This window comes from Macaca mulatta, chromosome 5 (assembly GCF_049350105.2).
Source record: "Macaca mulatta isolate MMU2019108-1 chromosome 5, T2T-MMU8v2.0, whole genome shotgun sequence".
Taxonomy (NCBI): Eukaryota; Metazoa; Chordata; class Mammalia; order Primates; family Cercopithecidae; genus Macaca; species Macaca mulatta.
The window spans coordinates 24407953-24422524 of NC_133410.1; the positions used below are offsets into that span (position 1 = coordinate 24407953).

The following is a 14572-nucleotide window of genomic DNA, read 5'->3' on the forward strand; positions in this document are numbered from 1 at the left end:
GGCGCCCGCCCCCAGGCCTTTCTAATTTTTATATTTTTAGTAGGGACAGGGTTTCACCATGTTGGCCAGGATGGTCTTGATCTCTCGAACTTGTGATCCACCTGTCTTGGCCTCCAAAAGTGCTGGGATTATAGGCGTGAGCCACTGTGCCCGGCCTAATTTTTGTATTGTTAGTAGAGGCGGGGTTTCACCATGTTGGCCAGGCTGGTCTCAGACTCCTGACCTCAGAAGATCCACCCACCTTGGCCTCCCAAAGCATTGGGATTACAGGCATGAGCCACAACACCTGGCCTCATTGTTGACATTAATACCTTCAAACGACATATAGACTTTAATATCTATTATTGTTTTTATTGTGTGGCCTTTCGTTTTATCAAGTTTTAATAATAATATGCACATATGTTAAATAAAAGGATATAAGTACTAGAGTTTCTAAAATTTAAGTATTCATGTTTTTTAAGCCCGTTTAATATATTTAGCATCATAACCATGATAAAACTGATGGCACTTCGTATTAGTTGGTAAAAGGATTGTTTTGTTATTGATGGTGCATAAATATAGTTGTTATTAAAATAACGTATTCTTATTTTACCGTAAGCTGATTTTTTTTAGGCTAGAGGAAATTTATGTTCTTTGAAAAAAGGAATAAACCTGATACGATTGAATATTGAGTGTTAGTGGATTTGATATTTCACTTCCCTCTGCAGGGGAGCTTTAGCATGTAGATTATATGAAAGCAGTAATAATTTATATCTTGGTTTAAGAATGTAATCATCTGTGTTGTTGATTCGTTCTCAGCTTGTTGCATTATTTTTAATTAGGCTTAATATTCTTGTCCTTGGAGGAAGCTCTGGATTTATTGAGCTTTATGCTTATGGAATGTTTAAAATTGCTCGAGTCACGGGGGTAAGATTTCTTTAAAATTTTCTCTTTCTAAATTGTTTCTCTTAGAATATACTAAGTACTTATGGAAAAAGAATAAAACACCAGGTTTTTTTTTCAGTCTCGGTTTTTAGAATTAAATGTTCAGAGAATGATTTTCTTACTAAGATAAAATAATTGTGATATGTCTATAAAGATTGGGAGCTATTTGTGGAATTAGTCAAGTTTGTTTGTTTGTTTGTTTCTTTAACAGAAAGATTAGTATGATACACTTGATTATGATTTAATGTTTTTCTAGTGTGAGATGTAAAAGAGCTTCAATTTGTGATTGGAATGTAAATCTTCAGAAGCATTCTTAAGTCCAGTACTGAATCTACTGTAGTTGCTACGTCGCAGTCTTCTCCATAGCTTTTTCATCTGACTCTTACCACTCCCAAAAGGGGTAGAAAATATGGTAGGCTCTGTGGAATATGTTGTTTCTCCAGCACCTGATTTGAGACTCGGGTAGGGGTGAGGGAACCAGGTTGGTTTTGTGGCCTTGTAACTAGAAAGGCCCATGCAGGCAGACACCTACCTTCATCTGCTCCATGTGTGTGGCTGGAGCTCGGAGTATATGTTTCTGCTTTTTAAAGCTCTGAATTTTTGCTTTCTGCATGATAATCAGATTCAACCTAGCAATGATAATATACTAAGGGGTTTGACTCTTTTACAGATTGCTGGAACTTGTCTTGCATTATGTTTATCAAGTGATTTGAAATCATTATCAGTGGTCACAGAAGTCTCTACCAGTGGTGCTTCAGAAGTTTCATACTTTCAGGTGAGTATTGGAACTTGATAACAGTAGAGAGTAAATATGTATTTAACAGGTTTTATATAGGTTTTTATCCACATCTCACTGTATTGTAATGATCCTTAAAATAATACAAAAAAATCGACTTGGAATTTCTACATCCTAATATATTGAGTGTTATTATAGTGAATACCATATTATTCTCCCCATGCTCCAATACAGTTTTCATAAAAAGTGTTTTGATGGTCTATTAATGACCATATTAATTTGTTGCTATTCCAGTTTGACTTCGTACCAAGTGTTTGCTTAGGACTACTATCCCTGAAAATAATAAAGGCTTATATTTATTGATTGTTTAATATGTGCCATATACTGAATGCTTCAGAACAATTAATTTGAATCTTCACAGCATCGTAATAGGCAGATACTGTTGTTATCCCCATTTTATAAGTAAGTACTTGGACACACAAATACTTCAGAACTTGCTTGATGTCACAGGATGGGAAAGTGATGCTAGGCAGTCTGGCTGCATAGTCTGTACTCTTAACTAGCACATTGCATCTTGTGTAAAACGATCACTTAATATTGGGAAAACACTTTATTGTGTGCTGTCTGCATTGTAGATTGACGAAACTAATTGGGCTCCCATAGAGTATCATAGCCTTGCCAAGAAATCGTCTCAAAGTTTTCATCTTAAATATCCTAGCCACTTAAGTATGTGTGAACTCTCAAACAAAAGTAGAACAAAAAAGATGCAAGATGCAATGTGTGTGATGCCTTCCAACATTCTCTTTGTATTCAGAGCATCAGAGAACTCTTCATTTACTATTCACTATAGTAATGGTTATTCATACTTGCTCATCATCTTAAGGTTATGTGAAACTATGACCACCAGGATTGCATTTGGGTTATAATAAAATGAGTCACTACTACTGTGAAGTTGGTAACAGATAATTTTTGATGACAAATTTATTGAGATACAATTCATATACCATTGATAGACATTTTCCCAATATTTATCAGTAGCCTTTAATTCCTTATACTTCCTTTAAGTTTTTACATATATTTGTGATTAAAAAATTTCTTTGTAATACTGTTGCAAAATAGGTTATATTACATTTATTCTATCTACACGGAAGGAGTTGATGACCCAGAGAGAGTGATTTGTGTGTGGTTGTGTGTAGGTTAGGAAATCATAAGGCTATGTGCTGTTAGTTTCCAAACCGTTCTGCTCGAAGAGGGCACAATTCTGACATAGTCTTTCTGATACATAGTTTGACCTACATTCTGTAAATTATATACTTGGCAGCAAGTGCATCTGATGATGACTCACTTTACTCTTTTGATTTTACAGCTTGAAACCAATCTGTTATACTCTTTCTTACCTGAAGTAACTCGGATGGCCAGAAAGTTTACTCATATTTCAGCTCTGTTACAGGTATTTATTTAGAGCTTGTTTTGTGTGAATGTGTATTATTGGCTTCTAAAGTTCTGTAAATAAAACACTTCAAAATTTTGTTTTGTAAAGCTGTCTGAAGTAGGGGTGTCTAGTCTGATAGGTAATCTTATAAGGTCTATTAAAGCAGGAAAGGGACATTTAATTGAGAACCTACTTCCACCCCACCCTATTTTCCACCTCCAAAAGAGTTTAAATCTTTTAAAATACTCCCATAAATAAAATACCATTTACATTATAAAGTATTGTGGGAAAAACAGTCTTCACATGAGTTTACACTCGTTCATGATAACCGCACCCCAAATTACCTCCCAATTCTGTAGGTTGGTGATTTAGGCTGAGCTCAGCCAAGATGTTTGGGTGACCTGGGGAGGGTTCAGCTGATCTTGACTAGACTTGGTCATGCCAGCTGATATGTGTCCCTTGGCTGTGATGTCTTGTCTCTACTCCACATCCTTCATACTCCAGCAAGCCAGCACAGGCTTTTCCACATGGTGGTGGTTAATGAGGCATCGAGGGTGCAAGTGGAAGCCTACAAAAGCGTTTCAGGCCCTGGAGTCAACAGCGTTATTTCTGCTGCATTCTGTTAGTCAAAGCAAGACTCAAGGGCTGAAGAAATTGACTCTACTACATCTGACTGGAGGAGCTACAAAAAATTGTGGCCATGTTTTTCATTCTACCACAGTCATTAATTTATTTGATATCAAAAGTTTCTAGAGATCCTGTTTTTTAAGGATCCTGTTTGAAAATTAAATAGTTGGCCAAACCAGTATTTTGACAGTGTAGATAAGACATATCTTATCTAAAAAGCTTTGGAGATACTTGTTTTAACAGATAAAAATTTAAGAATGTTTTATGATGAAATCCTAAGAATCAGTGGAATGTTTCTTTGTTAAGTGATGACCAAGCTATAGTCTTTTTCTTCATCTTAACTGAGTTAAAAGAGTGATTGAGGCTGGGCACAGTGGCACACACCTATAATCCCAGCACTTTGGGAGGCTGAGGCAGGCGGATCACTTGAGGCCAGGAGTTCAAGACCAGACTGGCGAACATAGGGAAGCCCCGTCTCTACTAAAAATACAAAAATTAGCTGGGCATGGTGACGCGCACATGTAATACCAGCTACTTGGGAGGCTGAGGCAGGAGAATCACTTGAACCTGGGAGGTAGAGGTTGCAGTGAGCCAAGATGGCGTCACTGCACTCCAGCCTGAACAACAGAGCAAGACTGTCTCAATAAATAAATAAAAAATAAAACAGTGATTGAAAGTAAATTCTAGATTTCTTTGAAACACTTGAGCATAAGTACATATTATTTAGATAGCAAGTTGGTTTAAATATTTTTTACCATTTCAATTTTTTTTCTTTTTTGCTAATAGTATATAAATTTGTCACTAACATGTATGTGTGAAGCATGGGAAGAAATACTAATGCAGATGGATTCTCGTCTCACCAAGTTTGTGCAGGTAAAGCCGCTGAAGTTTCCCATGGAGAGAGTTAATGCATTATGTATGTATTTACTTTGAGGTACATGAGAAAAATCAGTTTGATTCATAAAAGGTTAAGATCATGATTTCTTTCAAATGGCTTCGTCTAACTTCAAACTGCTTTCTTAGATTTGAAAAAAGAGCTCTTTTCCCATTGGTACAACTTAAGTGGAGACAGAATTATGAAGTGGAGCTGGCGGGGCTTTGGCAATAAGGGCAGGTGTTAGAACAGCTGATTGGCTGTCTTCTAGTCACTGATGTTCAGATGATCACTTTATGGATTTGATCCAAGTTTAAGGCAAGGAAAGGGAGTCATGCTCCTATAATTTTGAATAAACATGCTTATAATTTAAGAGATACATATACACAATTTTTTTTTTCACTTTTTTCTAGGAAAAGAACACAACCACATCAGTGCAAGATGAGTTCATGCACTTGCTATTATGGGGGAAAGCAAGGTAGTAAACTCAGATTAGGTGCTCCTGCTTCTGCTTTTTTTTTAACAGTAACTATTTATTTGAAAAGTAGTTGATAGTCATAGCATGTGATTTTTCTATTGATACATACATAATATTTTATTTGATATATAATGTTTTACATATTTATGGGGTATATGTGATGTCACATGCATAGAAATTTTTGTTGAGCCATTTCTTTATTTTGTTTCTTGTTTGTGTTTTGACATTTAAAAGTTGTAAGTGATGCATTCAGATTTCCAGTAGAGAAGTGACTAAAAATACTTTGTTTTTCATTGTAGTGCTGAACTTCAGACTCTCTTGATGAATCAGTTAACAGTAAAGGTGCAGTTAATGTATCTATGTATTTAAATGGCTATGAACACATTCTTAATTTTTTTTTCGAGTGGCATATAATATCCTGATTTTATGCTAAATATGTTTTCTTCTTTTAATTAGGGCTTAAAAAAGCTTGGCCAGTCTATAGAGTCATCATACTCCAGTATACAAAAATTGGTCATAAGTCACTTACAGAGGTATGAAGGTGACGTAGAATTTTTTGATATTGTATCCACACGTACCTGGCATTGGCCTTCTTCTGCCGCCTTCTCTTCATCTGGCATTCTCCTTTTAAGCATCTTCTAGCTAAAATTGTTGCATGGCATTTGAGAAGAATCTTCCTGTACCCAAGATTGAAAGAGTCAATAATAATTCTGCTTTTCGAAGTAATTTTCCAACATCTTTTCACCAGGCTAGACCCTATCTGGGTTTTTTTCTTAATCAACTGAGCATGAAGTATATTTTGAAATAAGGCATGTATCCCTTTTTTGAACAGTGAGATTAACATTTTATAGTTTATCAAGAATATTGTATATTTATGTATTTAATATCTTGGCAAGGTGTTGGTGATTTTACACAAGAGGAAACAGAAGTTTAGAATCGGTTATATGACTGGCCCAAAGTTACTAAGTGTCGGAGCCGAGACTTCATCCTAGATTTTCAAATCTCATGCTTTTTCTATCCATAGCGACTTCGTTGAAGCCGTTTACAAGTGGATGCTGAGTGTTTGATTTATTTTGTTTGATTTTTGGATTTTTGTTTTTTCAAGATGGAGTCTTGCCCAGGCTGGAGTGCAGTGGTGTGATCACACCTCACTACAACCTCCGCTTCCTGAGTTCAAGCGATTCTCCTGCCTCAGCTTCTCAAGTAGCTGGGATTACAGGCGCGAACCACTATGCCTGGCTAATTTTTGTACTTTTAGTAGAGATGGGGTTTCACCATGTTGGCCAGACTGGTCTCGAGCTCCTGACCTCAAGTGATTCACCTGCCTCGGCCTCCCAAAGTGCTGGGATTACAGGCGTGAGCCAGCACACCAGGTGGTGGTTGGTTTAAATTTTGATAAATTCATTTATGCTGAGTCCTTGGCCATAACTACATCACCCCTCCCTTGGACCACTGTAGTACCCTCTGGACTAGTTGGGCTCTTTCAGTACACATTGCCCTTTGAATGTTTTCCCCAGTGGAGCTAAACATATTTCTCTCTTGCTTAAAAACTTCTAATGCTTTCCCCTAGAATGGAGACCTTTGCGTGGCCTTTAGCATACCTGCCTCTCTGCCTCACCAACACTGGTGGCCTTTTAGTTTCTCCAGCTTGACGTTTTGTCTCCCACCTAGGGCTTTTGTATATTCCTCTTGTCCCACCTTGTTCTTCACATGCATTCTTCAGCTCTCAGCTCCAATTCATTCCTTCAGAAAAGCCTTTCTGAATCCCAGATTATCTCAGGTTCTTCTGTTATGCCTGCACCCTGTGTGTTTCCTTCAAGGCGTTTATGGTAGTTGGAATGGTACACTGTATGACTGTGTGGTCATGACTGTCTTCCCTGTTATACTGTCAGTGCCATGAGACCCTTGATTGTGCTCACCGTTATGTCCCCAGTATCTAGCACGGTACCTGACCTAAAATGGGAACTTAAGAAATATTTATTGCATTGACTGTGTAGTAGTTGGGTGAACAAGATGGCCATACGACTATCTTAAAAGGGTCAGGACTAACTGTGGAACACAATTTGATCATCTTACAAGATTCAATCTTGTCATTTGTTTATCTCTGTAGTCACATTAACCAGATGGTTCTGCTGCACTTTTTAGGAACAGTTTTGAGAAATAATTATTTCTCATGGAAAGAAAATGAAAGTTACTTTTCAGTTTTTATTTCTGAAAATTTAGAAGTATTCAGGCAAGGTAGTCACTTGATGATCATCATGATACTAATTTATTTCTGCTGTGTTTGGATAGTGGCTCGGAGTCTTTATTATACCATTTAAGTGAATTGAAAGGAATGGCTTCATGGAAGCAAAAATATGAACCTCTTGGACTAGATGCTGCAGGAATCGAAGGTAGTGATTTAATCTCTCAGTGGAATACATTAAACACAGTTTACTTAATTTGACAAATGACGTTTATTTATTTTTTCCCTTTAGATGCTATAACTGCTGTGGGTTCTTTTATACTCAAGGCAAATGAACTTCTTCAGTAAGTATTGGCAGTACCTGGAATCATTGACCTAAGAATACATCACTTTTGACCTAAATAAGAACCTAGTAAGCTATTACGAGTCTCTTAAAATCAGTTTTTAAATTTTTATCACAATTATGTCTTTATATGATTCCGACAAGCCAGCAGCACAGAGATTTTATAAAGTAAAGCTGTATTTTCCTGTCCTGGTCATCCTCACCTCAGGTCTTCTCCCCAGAGGGAATCATTTTAACTCTTCTATTTTTAGTTCTTCTATGGGTTACCTCCATATTTCTAAATTGTATGACTGTGTCACATTCCTTTTGTCAGTTTTTAGAAATTAACTCTGTTTGTTTTGTTTTTCTTAGACTGTTTGGCTTGCTTGTTTTCTTGCATTGTCCGTCTTTTCTGCATCCTTCCGTCCTTTCCCTTCTGAAGGGTGGTATAGTACCTCTGGAATCCCCTGTTCCAGATGCCTTCTTTAGCCTCCCACCCCTCTGCCTCAGCCCACAGTTGTGCTCCAGTTCTCCTGCACGGCTACCACCTAGGCATTTTCTTTGTTATTCTCCTGGGTTAGACCCAGAACTGCTAGGATTGCCTTTGTTTCTTGGCTTATTTAATCATTTTGCTGGAAAACATCCTCTAGTAACTTTCTCAAAAAGCAGACATAGAAGGTAAACTTTATCTCCTTTTGTGTTTTTTCTCCTACCCTCACACTTAATTGACAGCTGGGTTTAGGATTCCCTGAGGGTTATTTTCACATAGAACTTCAAAAGCAGAGTTCCATAGGATTCTGTGCTTTTTGTTGCTGATGGAAGGTCTGGTGCTTCTGATTCTTAGCCCTTTATAGTTGTTTTTTTTCCTTTTGAAAAAGCTGTAAAGCATTACTGTTTATTCTTGATATGTTGAAATGTAATAACTGTTTTTAGGTGTGGGCCTTTTAATTCATTGTGCCATAAAAAGCCATTTTAACCTGAATTCTCTTGTATTATTCTTTTAATAATTTCCTCCTCCCTCTTTTATTTACTTTATTGTTATTTATTTATTTTTGTGGCAGGGTCTCTCTATGTCGCCCGGGCTAGACTTGAGCTCCTGGGCTCGAGTGATCCTCTTGCCTCAGCCTCCCGAGTAATTGGGACTACAGGAGTATGCCATTACGCCAAGCTTTCTCTTTGTTTTGAACTAGATTTGTGTTCTAGAAATCCGTTTGGTCAGATATTAGAATTTGTGGTGGATTGATTTCTGTGTCTCTTCTTTTTCTCTTATATTTTTCATATCTTTGTCTTTTTTATTTTCTGAGTTTTTTTTGAATATTGTCAAATGTCAGTAAATATTTGTTGAGCACTTAACTATGTTCTAAATACAGTGATAAGTAATGTTGAGAAAAACCAAGCAAGAAATAAGGACCTAAAGCATGATAAGGTGTAGGGGATTCAACTTCATATAGGTGGTCAGGGAGGCCTCACTGAGAGAGAAGGAGACAGGAGGAAGCAAGCACTGTTGATGTTTGGGGGTGGAAGGGGCAGAAAGTGTGAAGGCCCTGAGTTTGGAGCGTGGCTGGCATGTTGCAGGGACAAGGGCACTATAGCTGAAGTGGATTGAATGAGAGTAAGGTAGGGAGTAGATTGACCGGTGATAGAGGGTGGCCAGGTTGCATAGAGCCTGTGGGGCAGTTGTTAGGACTTTGGCCTTTACTCTCGATGTAAAGAGAAGCCCTTGGGGAGTTAGGAGTCGTGGAAAGGATATGATTTAGGCTTCAGAAAGATCCCTCTTGCTGCTCAGAGTTGAGAAAAGCTCATAGATAGGCAAGGACAGAAGCCAAGAGAGAAATGGTGGTCAGAATCTGAAGTGGTCAGGATTGGGATGTATTTTGAGAGTATAATTAACAAGATTTTCTCAATGCTTCTTTGTAGAAGGTGGTAATAAGGGAGTCATAGATAATTATGAGTGTAGGGCCTTGGTACTTGAAAGAGTAGAATTGACATTTACTGAAAGGGGGAACAAATGTGAGGGCAGGTTTAGGGAGGGGGAGTGTGGAATAAGATCAAGAGTTTGGTTTGGACATACTGGATTCTTCTTTAGACTTAGCATTTGAAGTAATTTTACATAAAAATTACAAGAATAATAAAGACAACTCTGATGGTACTCCTTTACTTAATTCATCATTTAAAAATATTATATTTATCATATACTTCATCTTTTCTGAAACATGTGAGAATATGTTGTTTCTGTCAGGTGCCTTTTCCCTGGAATACTTTAGTGCATATTTTCTAAGGATAAAATTATTTTCTTACATAACCATAGTACAATTAACGAATTTAGGAATTTTAACGTTAATACAGTATATTAACCTACAGTTCAATTTCCCTTTAGCAATTATCCCAATATGTCCAGTATGATAAGATGCAGTTCAGGATCACGTATTTGTTTTAGTTGCTGTATCTTTTTAATTTTCAGCAGTTTCTCAAACTTTCTTGGTCTTTTATAAAAGTTGACATTTCTTTAAGAAGCACATCGTGTATGTATGTATATGTATGTCTGTATATCTTTATGTTTCTCATTTTAGTGTTATCTGATTTTTAAAAAAATGATTATATTTAGGTTATGTATCCCTGGCCAGAAATACTACATAATTGGTGTGTCCTTCTCAAGTTACCATATCCAGCAGCACACACAGTGTCCGTCATCCACCCCTCTCAGTGATGTTAATTTTGGCCACCCTGTCAGTGTGTTAGGCGTGTGGAATTTGAAATGCCCATTAGATCTGCAGGTGGAGCTGTCCGGCACGGTGTTAGTTATGTGCGACTAGCGTTCAAGGGGGAGGGGTCCAGGCTGGAAATGTGCATTTGGAAGCCATCAGCACATTGGTGTTATTTAAAGCCATGGGACTGGATGAGGTAATGAGTGTGCGTAGAGAACAGGAGCGACCTGATTTCAGAATGGGGACAATGAAGAACTAGCAAAGGAGATGGGAGAGACAGAACAACCAGAGGAGTAGGCGTCCTGCAGGCTGAGCGAAGAAGGCATTGCAAGAAGGAATGAGGGATCGGTTGACAGATGCTAAGTCAAGCAAGGGAAACACCAAGAATAGAATAGAGTCTTAGAATATTATTAGGATAGTGACCTTGATAAGAACCACCTTGAGGAGTGATGGGAACTGGTACGATACAGAATAAGCAGATGCAGAGAAGACAGCAAGTATAGCCTCTTGAGGAGTTTTGCTGTAAAGGGAGTGGCCAGTAGATGGAAGCAGAATTGTTGGGTTTTTTTCTTCTTTTTATCTTGGGAAGAACTGGAGCATGTTTATGGATGGAATGATCTAGAAGGTAAAAAATTGAGATGAGAGAGGAGAGGCTCTAAAGAGTATGAGAGAGGTGGGACCTAGTACAGAAGGGGAAGGGTTGGAAAAGCAGAAGCAGGAGCTCATCAGTTGTGGGAGGAAAGGCTGAGAGAGGAGGGTCACAGAGGCCAGTGTATGAGCAGGTGGGAGCTGGGGGACGTTCCCTTCAAGGTGCTTTTATTATCTTAACAGGACATCTGTCATCAGCTAAGAGTAAGGATGGGGAGGCAGTGTTGGAGGTTTAAGAATACAAAGAGAGCTGTGAAGCAGCTGTCTAGTCCAGCAGGAGATCAAGGGCACTAATGGAACAGGAGGGCTCTGGGAGTGGGAAAGTGAGGCCGGCCAGCTTGACTGCAGGTCTGCTGCAGGAGTGGGGCATAGAGCAGGGGAGCAGTTAGATTTACCAGGCTTCATGAGCAAAATGAAGCAAGAGGAGCAAGGGAATTGAAGCAAGTACCAGATTAAAATGATGGCCCTTGAATCTGAACTACTTTAGGAAGGAAGTGAGGACATATAGAGGCCGAGAGACGGTGAAAGGCAGTAGAACCAGTAGATGATGCGTCCTGGTGGGAGGAAGGTAGGGCCCCTGGAGAGAGACTGGACAGATAGGAGGGGTGTTTGGTCAGCGGGATGCTTGAAATTGAGACTTAGAAGGGTTGCAGTTGGTGATGACGGGGTCTGGGATGTGAACTTTGGAGTAAATGTCTAAGGTCGGGTTGGAAGACAGGATCATTAAACTGAACCATTCTCTTCAGTTTCTTATTATAGCACTCCTTTCTTTTAATTTTTTTTTTTTTTTGAGGCGGAGTCTTCGCTCTGTCGCCCAGGCTGGAATGCTGTGGCGCGTTCTTGGCTCACGGCAAGCTCCGCCTCCCGGGTTCACGCCATTCTCCTGCCTCAGCCTCCCAAGTATAGCTGGGACCACAGGCCCCTGCCACCACGACTGGCTAATTTTTTGTATTTTTAGTAGAGATGGGTTTCACCGTGTTAGCCAGGATGGTCTCGATCTCCTGACCTCGTGATCCGCCCACCTTGGCCCCCCAAAGTGCCGGGATTACAAGCCTGAGCCACCGCGCCCGGCCGCAAGGTTTCTTTAAATACCAGATGCTTGGTTACTTACTCATGTTTATTCAGGAGGCAGTTTAAAGTTGCTTGGAATCTCTGTAGGTTGGGGCAGCAGGGAGCAGGTGCCAGAGTATGTGGAGCTTTGCTTCAGGCTACTGGTGCCCACGTGGAAGTGCCTTAGCTCTTCCGGAGAGTAGCCCGCTAAGCATTCTTCGTGTGTTGGAGGAAAGAACATATTGACCACTCTGTGTTATATTTCCAGTTTGTCCCTGTGTCCAGCCCCACACATCACCCTGAGGTCTTCTGTTAGAGCTGACATTGCTAAGGTCTGAGCATCCCTGGGCTTCTCCAGGGCGGAGGCTCCTTCCCAGGTGCCCTCTCCGTGCACTGCCTGGCAAGGGGCCTCCGCTCTTAATCTGCGTCAGTCACTTTTGCTGTTGAGCTGCATCAGTCCTCTGTCACTTTTGACGTTTCTGAAATTTAATTTCTTTTTTATTCTTTTTGTTTTTGTGAGTTTCTAACACATGTACCCCTCTCCTCCCATGGCCATTTTCATGGTATTTTAGAAGGTAGAGGCTGTAGATGTGTGTGCTCAGAAGACAAAAAAACACAAGGAGAAATGGCATTGCTTTTCCTGTATTTTTGAAGTATTTTTTGGTTCACCATATTTGCAGAGAGCAAATATAAAATATTGTGCTTTCTATGATCACTTCTCAATATGAATGAAAGGTAGTTTAACTTATTGTTCTTTCAGGTAAGTAGAATTATTACAGGTTCCAGATGGAGAAACTGAGGCATTGAGCATTTCGATGTTGGTCTGGTGGCCTGGGATAGGGTTGAACATATTGACTGCACAAAGGAACTTTTTTTCTTTCTTTTATCATTGCTGCAAGAGGGTTTTGATTCTATTGCTTAGTAACATAAGAGATGTTTCAGTCTTTTATTCCGGGCGTTTTACTTTGTTCCAAAAGGTTAATGATGCTGACCTACCTCTCCAGTGGTATTATGAAACTTAATGCTTGGAAAGGGCTTTGAGATTTGGGAATGAAAAGCACAGGTTTTTGTCTAGAGTAATTATCTTATACATGTGAGCTTAAAGAGATAGTTTAAAAAGCGATAACCCATCTCTCTATTCAGAAACAGTTTTATCAAAATGAAGATGGCTTCCATTTATATAACACTTAATTTTGGGGGGGGGCATATGTGTAAAGCCAAGGAAAATTCAACTTCTGAGATCTCAATTGTTAGAATAAAAAATCAGCTTCCAAAAATAATGGTCCATTGATATCAGAGGTAATGACATAGCACAAATTTGTAATAATGGTTTTCTGTTGAAGTTGATGTTTTTTCTTCTTACTGACCAATGAGTATTTTCTTTTAAAATGAGAATAATGCTGAAAACTGTTTTTTTCTGAGTTCTTTTATTTGCAAAGTTAGAAAAGGAGTTCATGCTTTACTGAATAATAAGAAAGACTATTACACAGTTTGTGGCAAGGCTGTTGTAACCAGTTAGAATCTAAGTTATTTGCTTTATTTTTAGAATCAGTATTTTCTTTTTTGAAATTTTATTTTTAGGTATGTGTTCAATTTGTAACATCTGCTGTTCTAAAGACTTAAATGTCACCCAGATAGAATAAAATAGAACAGTAAGGATTATGATATTTCTTGATAGTTAAGCAGTGATATATGAACCCCCCACATAATAATCTTATTTCTGATTTTTTTTGTTTTTATCTCTTTAGAGTTATAGACAGTAGTATGAAAAACTTCAAAGCATTTTTTCGGTGGCTGTATGTGGGTAAGTTACATACAGTAAACTTGTATGCATTGAGTAAATGCATTTTTATTTTAACACTTTAAAAAAACTATAGGAGTATTATCTTAGATGGTTTCAATAAATCTAGTACAATTTCAAATACATTGAGAGAATTGTATAATGATCCCTGTTGTACCTTTCACCTAGCTTCAGCAGTTATCAACACATGGCCAGTCTTACTTTATTCATACACCCACCTCCCCACAGAAATATTTATTTATTTTTTATTAGTATATAATAATATACATATTTTTGGAGTACTCGCGATAATTTAATACATTCATATAATTTGTAAAGATCAAATCAGTATAATTGGAATATGTGTCACCGTAAACATTTTTCCCTGTGCTGGAAACATTCCTCACAGAACTATTAAAGCTAACTTGTAGCCTGTGTTATCCCAGTTTGCTCACTGATAGTTCACATTTTTTAACTTTTTAATGTCTCCATAGGTTAAAATAACATTTAAAAAAAATTTTGTAAGTATCAGGCACTGTTAGGTGCTAGATTTTAAAATTAAAAAAAAGAAAAAAAAATAAGAGTCCTTGGGTAGCTTATCTTCTGTTTGATTATTTGGTCTTCTGTCTTTAGATCTCTACTGTCCACTATGGTAGCCACTAGCCACATGTGGCTATTTAAGTAGATTGAAATGCTGTACAACTGTATATTTGGTTCCTCAGCCATACTGTCCGCATTTGAGGTTCTCAGCAGCCACAAATGGTTAGTGGCTGCATGGAAGTAGAACATTTCCGTTACCACTTCTATTGTG

General features: G+C 38.3%; 1 protein-coding gene across 11 annotated transcripts in view; it reads left to right on the top strand.

Annotated features, from left to right (window-relative positions):
- Positions 1-14572, top strand: part of ANAPC4 (anaphase promoting complex subunit 4) — a 41445-nt gene that overhangs the window by 12344 nt on the left and 14529 nt on the right. For all 11 annotated transcript variants that reach the window (XM_015138095.3, XM_015138098.3, XM_078001453.1 and 8 more), the window contains 10 exon segments: positions 822-906; positions 1595-1699; positions 3027-3110; positions 4506-4592; positions 5007-5071; positions 5371-5413; positions 5528-5604; positions 7364-7464; positions 7549-7600; positions 13730-13785. In XM_015138095.3, the coding sequence (XP_014993581.1) occupies positions 822-906; positions 1595-1699; positions 3027-3110; positions 4506-4592; positions 5007-5071; positions 5371-5413; positions 5528-5604; positions 7364-7464; positions 7549-7600; positions 13730-13785 (755 nt within the window).